At 36.7% G+C, this 8162-nt stretch overlaps 1 protein-coding gene and 1 non-coding gene across 2 annotated transcripts; one reads left to right on the top strand and one right to left on the bottom strand.

Annotated features, from left to right (window-relative positions):
* Nucleotides 1-131: 131 nt before the first annotated feature.
* On the bottom strand, nucleotides 132-6362 carry LOC126818277 (transmembrane protein 14C). Its single transcript, XM_050545595.1, has 4 exons — nucleotides 6192-6362; nucleotides 1953-2054; nucleotides 1454-1541; nucleotides 132-297 (listed from the first exon to the last, which is right to left on the bottom strand). The coding sequence occupies exons 1-4, from the start codon at nucleotides 6265-6267 to the stop codon at nucleotides 252-254; spliced, it is 312 nt and encodes a 103-aa protein (XP_050401552.1). The 5' UTR covers nucleotides 6268-6362; the 3' UTR covers nucleotides 132-251.
* An 11-nt stretch (nucleotides 6363-6373) lies between these two features.
* Nucleotides 6374-7757, top strand: LOC126818276 (uncharacterized). Its single transcript, XR_008787843.1, has 3 exons — nucleotides 6374-6512; nucleotides 7202-7303; nucleotides 7725-7757. It is a non-coding gene; the product is annotated as an uncharacterized LOC126818276 (transcript).
* Nucleotides 7758-8162: the final 405 nt, after the last annotated feature.

Raw genomic sequence — 8162 nt, 5'->3', positions numbered from 1 at the left:
AATAATCAATGTCTGACATCATAGGGTCAAAAGCCACTTCTATGAATCCTGACGCATGCTTCCACTACAACCGGTCAGATCTTCATGTAGTGTAGGCCACTAAACTCTTTGTTGTTTAAAAAAAAAAAATAGAAAAAGAAAAGGCCTTTATTTTTTTAGTAATAATTTGAATAAAATTTGATGTCAACAATTCATTATAAAATAGTATGATATATGATAATCAATATAAATCCACAACCATTCATTCTTCTTTACTGCTTTATCAATCTAAGACTGAGTCTAGCTAACATCAAAAAGCTGAAAATAAATAAATGTGATTAAATGTTTAATTTCTGGTGAACAATAGCTAAAGTCTGTGCCCTCCTCCAAGAAATGCACAACACATCAAACATACTTCTGTCTTCATTAGCATGGTCATCCTAGGTATCCCAAATGGTATTGTTCCCTTCTACTACACTGACCCCTGGGTCCATTCATCAGGAAGACACAGTCAACTTACCAGTATCATTTTTATTGACCAATCAAAAAGTTCCATAAATATAAAGCGAGTGGGCAAAGGGAAGTAACTCGCATTTTGTTGCAACAACATGTAAGATCTCCGAATTGTTGTTGTAAACTTTGTCAAAATATTCTAGGACATCTTTTGTGTGCATGTTACTTCTTCGATATTAAATTTCTTCCAAACTTTCTCATAATCGAGCGTATAAGCTGCTGTATTGTGAATGTAAACAATGATGCCAAGACTGGTATGTAAACTGTTTCTTGATCGGTTCATAGAATCAACCTACATGGCCAAAAAATCATCAAGGACAGATAATTTAAATCCGTGAACAGACCCAGGGTTTAGTGGAGTACAGTAGAACAGATCAGGATGTAGCAAGGTTGATATAGAAAGTAGGACCAATCTGATTAAAACAAAGATCCTATTTTGTTTCGTTTTTTATAGTTCAAAATCTCGTTTTACTTGTCTTCACAACACTAGTATCAGGAAAAGTTGTTATATAACCCGCGTTCTGGTTAATTTGATGGATTAGCCAATGAAACGGTCTGTTGCAGCTAGTTCTTGGTGTGCAATGCACTGAACTGTGGGTATCCTACTAGAAACATCAACACTGATTGGTTAATCAAATGTCTGATGTCATAGGGTCAAAAACGCTCGTATGTGCCCCCCACTACAACTGGTCAGATCTTCATGTAGTAGAGGCCATCGAAAGTATAAAAAAAAAAATAGATCTGTATTTTAATCAGATTGAAAGTGGGACATTAAACACCATAATATTTTCAAATGTACATAAATTGTTAAATTTTGAGACCTGTCACTGACAGGCATCTTGTATCATTCTACTGTCCAGCAATGCAGTAAACAAAAAGAGCCATTCCTCAAAGTATGGAGCGGTTTGTCTCTCTCCAGCAAAGCTACTGCCATAATTTAATATGAAAACAACTATTTTACCTCAATGAGGCAACAAGTCCAGCCGGCATAAACTTCCCAGAATTCATATATCGGAAACCCATTACACCCATTAACAAACCACTAGTAGCTAAATTAAAATATAAAAAAAACTCGGATTCATAAACAGAAAAATCATTCCAAACAAAATGCCAGAACAATGATGAAATTAGAGCAACAGCTTCTACTGTAGTGGATCTTGACAAATTAGTCAGTTAATGAATGTGTCTCACCAAGTTTAGGTTATAATTTTCTACTGAATTCACAATAAATTTTATGTCTGATAAAAATATTATGGTACTAGAAATCATGCAAGTATATGTGTACATGTCAAGGACACATAATCAAAATCACACATATAAAGACTTATGTATCCAAAGGTAAATCCGACAATTTGCAATACAACCAGACTACAGCTCTAGTGAATTTTATTGTTCCTAACTTCATGCATGCTACATGCAAAGGGCCTATTGCATAATAAAAAAAAATAAGTTTGTCCTACCCAATGACACTGCAACATTTTTGGGATCATTACTGGTTTGGTATGCTCCAAACCCCAATAAACTTCCACAAGCTAATCCCATAACCAAAGATGGCACACTTCCTATAGAAAAATAAAATATTCCTAATAATTTAACCAGCGGCTGCCAGGCAGGATACGCCCACATTTTGCAAGAGATGGATAGAGAACAAGCTCTTTGCGTATGAGGGGTGGCAATTTTGTCCGGCAGTTTTGGTCCAATTTTCATGAAATTTAAACTCAACCATCCTTAGGGTGTAACGGTGATATTTTCGAACAGTTTTTTTAAATCGGATAATAATTGTGGCCTCTAGAGGGACCACAAGATAAAAACGTGATTTTTCGTACAATCAGGGGCCATAATTCAGGAAGTTACAATTCGATATGTACGAAAATTGAAAGGAACCAAGATATTTGTGTTATAAACATGCGTTTTAAGTTTCATGAAAATCAGATGAAAATTGTGACCTCCAGAGTGTTCACAACCCTGATACACAATATTTTGACACTATTGCGAACGAGGGGCAGTCATTTTGTCTGTTAGTTTCGGTCCAATTTATATGAAATTCGAACCCAACCATCCTTAGGGTGTAACGGTGATATATTCAAACGTTTTTTTAAATCGGATAAAAATTGTGACCTCTGTAAGGTCCACAAGCTAAAAACGTGATTTTCCGTACAATCAGGTGCCATAATTCAGGAAGTTATGGTCCGATATGCGCGAGTATTGAAATGAACCGAGATCTGTGGGTTATAAACATGCATTTCAAGTTTCATCAAAATCAGATGAAAATTGTGACCTCTACAGTGTTCACAAGCTAAACACGTGATTTTTCGTACAATCAGGGGCCATAATCCATGAAGTTAAAGTCTGATACATGCCAATATCGAAAGGAACCAAGATCTTAGGGTGATAAACCTATATTTCAAGTTTCATTGAAATCAGATAAAAATTGTGACCTGTAGAGTGTTCACAAACAATAGTGGACGGACAGGGGTGACGACAATATACGTCCACATGAAAATGTGGGCGTATAAAAACAGCTTGTATTGCATAATAAACCTTTTAAAGCCACATGGATTACATTAAAATAACCATGTGTCAGTCTCAAAATGACAGGTAAAATGTGGATGAGAATGAGATGTTACCCACATTTTGTTTACACATTGTGCCTGGAGGTCGGGTGTTCGATCCCTGCATTGGCCGAGAAAGTTCATCCAGATTTTCCGGCGTGGTTCTCCCTTGTCAGTGATGCAGGATGGAGGGGCTGACAAGGAAAGCTGTCTAGTCGTTCGGATGGGACGAAAAACCGAGGTCCCGTGTACACATTGGCGTGCACGTAAAAGATCCCTTGGCAGTTGGAATTCGATATAAGAGTAGGCTGTAGTGCCGCTGCCCGGGCAAAATTTCCCTCATAGCACACTGTATGGCGTATGCCCGTCTTCATTAGCCCAGGTTAGGAGCAGAACAGTAGGACGTTAAACCCCATTTCATTTCATTTCATTTTACACATTGTGTTAGCCTTGATAACTAAAACATTTTACCAGTATTACAGTAAGCAGGATGGATTGGATGTGTTCATGAGTAGATAAATGATTGCCAAAATAAAGGACTTGTCTTGTATGTGTAATTTATACATTATGTAGTAGGCCTATTTAAAAGATAGGTTGCCAGGCAACAAAACATACGCCCATAGCAGCTAAAGTCCGAGCAGTCGACAAGGGTTGTCACATATTTTTTCTTTTGTAGGTAATTAGGGGAATTTAACAGACAATTTCATACAGATGACATTATAATTTTCGTTGTTTGAAGGTTCACAAAGGTTCTAAAAACTAAAACAAGGGCCGTAACTCTGGAAGCAATCTACAGAAATTGTTCAAATTCGACAGGCTTTTTTCGTTTTACTAATTCAAATAATGCATATAAATTTCATACAGATCGGATGATAACTTTTGTTGTTCGATAGTTCACAAAGTTCAACAAAGTAAATCAAGGGCTATAACTCTAGACATAATTGACGGAAATTGCTGACATTCAATAGGCTTGTTCGTCTTCATTTCACTAATTTAGGTGATAACTGAAACTCAATAGGCTTGTTTGTTTTACTAATTTAAATGATACATATAAATTTCATACAGAACAGATAATAACTTTTGTCGTTAGAGCATTTACAAGGTACAACAAAGTGAAACAAGGGCCATAACTCACGGCGTAATTATCGGAAATTGCTGAAATTCAATAGGCTTCTTCTTTTCACTAATTTAAATGAGGCATATCAATTTCAAACAGATTGGATGATAACTGTTGTCATTAGAGCGTTCACAACATTCAACAAAGTGAAACAAGGGCCATAACTCTAGATGTAATTAACGGAAATTGCTGAAATTAAATAGGCTTCTTTGTTTTACTAATTTAAATGATGCATATAAATTTCATACAGATCGGTTGATAACTTTTGTCATTAGAGCATTCATAAGGTGCAACAAAGTGGAACAAGGGCCATAACTCTAGACGTAATTAACAGAAATTACTGAAATTCAATAGGCTTCTTCGTTTCACTAATTTAAATGATGCATATAAATTACATACAGATCGGATGATAACTGTTGTCATTAGAGCGTTCACAAGAATTAACAAAGTGAAACGAGGGCCATAGGCCCATAACCCTAGATGCAATTAACAGAAATTGCTGAAATTCAATAGGCTCCTTTGTTTTACTAATTTAAATGATGCATATAAATTTCATACCGATCGGTTGATAACTTTTGTTGTTAGAGCGTTCACAAGGTGAAACGAGGGCCATAACTCCAGAATAAATTAACAGAAGTTATTGAAATTAAATAGGCTTCTTCATCTCACTAATGGAAACATATCAATTTCAAAACAATCAGATGATAAATGTAGTCTGTAGAGTGTTCATAAGAAATTGTGGACCGACGGGGGCGACGGCAATATACGACCACATTTCCATGTGGGCGTATAAAAATTAGCCTCTGATTTAAAGATAGGTTGCCAGGCAACGAAACATACGCCCACAGCAGCTAAGTCATCCGAAAAGTCAATAAGAGTTGTCGCATATTTTTTCTATTGTCAGTAATAAAACATTTATAATACACGAAAAGTCAACAAGAGTTGTCGCATATTTTTTCTATTGTCAGCAATAAAACATTTATAATACACTAAAATCTCATTAAGTAATTATCTGAAAATCATTAGAAATTGTTTGGCCTTTAGTTCTGCCCCATGCTAACGTTTAGTATATGAAACATTTAATATCATGGATTTAGCTGTTCAAGTGATCAAAATTCATTGAAAATCGATATATACTCAAGACCTTAAACTCTGTTTATCAATCTAAAGTCAATCGGATGATGACTTTGGTCTCTAGAGCTGAGCATCCACAAGATTTTTCAAAGTGACCAAGGGCCAAAACTCGGACAGTAATTATCGGAAATCATTGAAAATCACTGGGCTTCTTCGTCTCACAACCTTAAACACTGTGTATAAATATAATCGGATATTAACTTAAGCCTCTAGAGTGTCCACAAGATATTTCAAAGGGATCAAGGGCCATAACCCTGGTAGTAATTATCAGAAATCATTGAAAATCACTGGGCTTCTTTGTCTCACGACCTTAACCACTGTGTATAAATCTGAAGTCAATCGGATATTAACTTCAGCCTCCAGAGTAATCACAAGATTTTTCAAAGAGATCAAGGGTCATAACTCTGGCAGTAATTATCGGAAATCGTCGAAAAACAATAGGCTTTTTCGTCTCATGACCTTAAACACTGTGTATCGAATATTAACTTTAGCCTCTAGAGGTCCACAAGATATTTCAATGTGATCAAGGACCATAACTCTTGCAGTAATTATCGTTGAAAATCAATAGGCTTCTTTGTCTCATGACCTTAAACTAACACTGTGACTGTGTTGGCCTATAAATTTCATGTCAATCGGATTTTTCAAAGTGATCATTATAAGGGCCATAATTACTCTGACAGTAATTATTGGAAATCGCTGAAAATCAATACCCCCCGCGCGGACTCAAACCTCCGGTGTTCGCGCGGCGTGCACCTACGGTGCTCGCGGGTCGGGCTTCGCCCAACATTGCCGCGCACGACCAAATCCTTAATTAGACGAGGCTCTCTCCCCCCCCCCCCCCTATATCTGTGAGCCAATAACCCATTTTATATGAAAGAATTATGAAACCGTATTACCTGCTTTTACATAACCAATAATGCCACCTGCAGCAACAGTTGCGGCATATCCATATGCTAAAAAGTCAACAGGCATTTTACTGTTTTCCAACCTGTCAGTATCACGTTTAATGTTATATAATACTTTTATACTACGGTTAAGACCACCAGCCTCGGTTTCAGATAAAATGGCAGCTTCCGTCCATGACACGAGAAATAAATTTCCGGTGTCAACAAACCAGGTTTTTTATGATTCATATTTCAATTTTATGCTAGAAATATTGCAGATTATTCTTGTTTAGATCCTTTAACCGTCTGCAGTATTTGAGGAAATAACAGAGGGTATTGGAATGCTCTTTTTGAGTTTGATTTTGTTTAACGGATGGGACAAAAATGAAAGTAGGCCTTTCTGCCAACTTCAAGTTTGCCAGGTGACAGTCTACTTACAGACTCGCAACCTAATTTAATGTGATGGGCTAGAAATTTAAAAACTAATATGCTTTTAGTCCGTGAATAACTTCTATAAATTGAGCACAGTGGCTCAGTCAGTTGTACATGCAGTAGGTGCTGGCTCCAGGCCCGTAACTATTGGGTGGGGGGGGGGTCAAGTTGCTCTGAGTTAGTTACGGCCCTGGCTGGCTCCCTAACCTGGAGCTCCCAGGTCGCTCCACTGTTGGCCGAGAAAGTCCCGGTGTGCTTTCTCCTGGTCAGCTGTGCAGGACAAAGAGCCTGGCAAGGAACATTGGGATTGGAGGATCTACACATTGGAGTGCACTTGAAACTTGAACCTCTGACAGTTGGAGTTTGAAATAAGAGAAGGCTGTAGCGCAGCTGTCCAGGCAAAATTTCCCTCATAACACTCTCAAATGTGTATGCGCATCTTCATTAGCCCAGTCTGTGCAGAAAAGTAGGATGTTAAACCCAATTTTATTTCTACTGCCTTTAATAACTAATAAGGGTTTACATCCATTTCCACAGGGACATCTCAGATTCAGACAAAACTTACTACTCTACTGACTACTGTATTTCAGGTGGCTTATGAAGTAAATGGAATACCAAGTGAAATTGTTGTTAGTCAATTTACAGATAAATTATTTATTGTTGTTACACAATATAAAAAAATAGGTACTGTGGTAAGTAGACAAATCTCTTATCTTAAAGTTCCTTCTTTTTTTAACAATTATCTTCAAAGAATATAAATAATTATGTTATAAGAGTATTATATTAACCCATTAATTAACACTTAGACCGCCCTCCTAATAAGGACTCCTTAGACCGCCCTATCTAGGGCACCTTAGACCGCCCCAAAATGCCCCATCACACGCACTAGTAAAGTCCCATAATGTGGATAGCTATTCACAACAGTTTTGGTTTATCCAGGGATGTACAGGAATTTATTATATATAACTTTTCTCTACCAAATCCACACAGACTGAAAAAGTTTGTGTATTAATGAATTGCCTTTTGTTTTACCCAATAAGTGGTAGCATGGTCCAAAAATATATATTATTCAGACAAAATTGTATTGAACATTTTCATGATATTTTCTTTCAGCTCCAGATCAATAAAGAAATAGTTTTAGATGAGATGCAACAAGCCTCAACAGTTTATAATATAAAAGTTTTACTGGGGAAAGATGAAGTGAGTACTGGTACATATGCGCAAGATATGGCATTGTATATTTTGTAATGGGAGACAACTCTTTCAGTCTTACAAGAGGAATCAGTAGACCACAAATTTAGTTCTTTCCTTTTAAACTTCAATCAAAACGCAATGTTTTGTATGGACAAAGACACTGGTTTGTTTTGTTTGTTATTATATTTTTTTGTGGTGGATGGGGGTGGGGGTGTTTGAAAAAGGTATATTTTATTTTAACCCAGGTTCTGTGCCTCTATATAGTGTTTTTACTGATGTAAATGTTATTGTATTACAACCCGCTTGCTGCGGATGATTTTGTATATTTTTTCAACCTTTTTGACATTTCTTTTCCAG

The sequence above is a fragment of the Patella vulgata genome, chromosome 4, assembly GCF_932274485.2.
Source record: "Patella vulgata chromosome 4, xgPatVulg1.2, whole genome shotgun sequence".
Lineage (NCBI taxonomy): Eukaryota > Metazoa > Mollusca > Gastropoda > Patellidae > Patella > Patella vulgata.
The sequence above is the reverse complement of the archived record's forward strand: the minus strand, read 5'-3'. Positions and strand labels throughout refer to the sequence as shown.

Coding starts and splice junctions, on each gene's coding strand:
- LOC126818277 (XM_050545595.1), bottom strand. CDS start 6,267: ATGCCTGTTGACTTTTTAGCATATGGATATGCCGCAACTGTTGCTGCA. Junction 2,055..6,191: donor TATTGGTTATGTAAAAGCAG/GTAATACGGTTT, acceptor ATTTTTCTATAG/GAAGTGTGCCATCTTTGGTT. Junction 298..1,453: donor GGACTTGTTGCCTCATTGAG/GTAAAATAGTTG, acceptor ATTTATTTTCAG/CTTTTTGATGTTAGCTAGAC.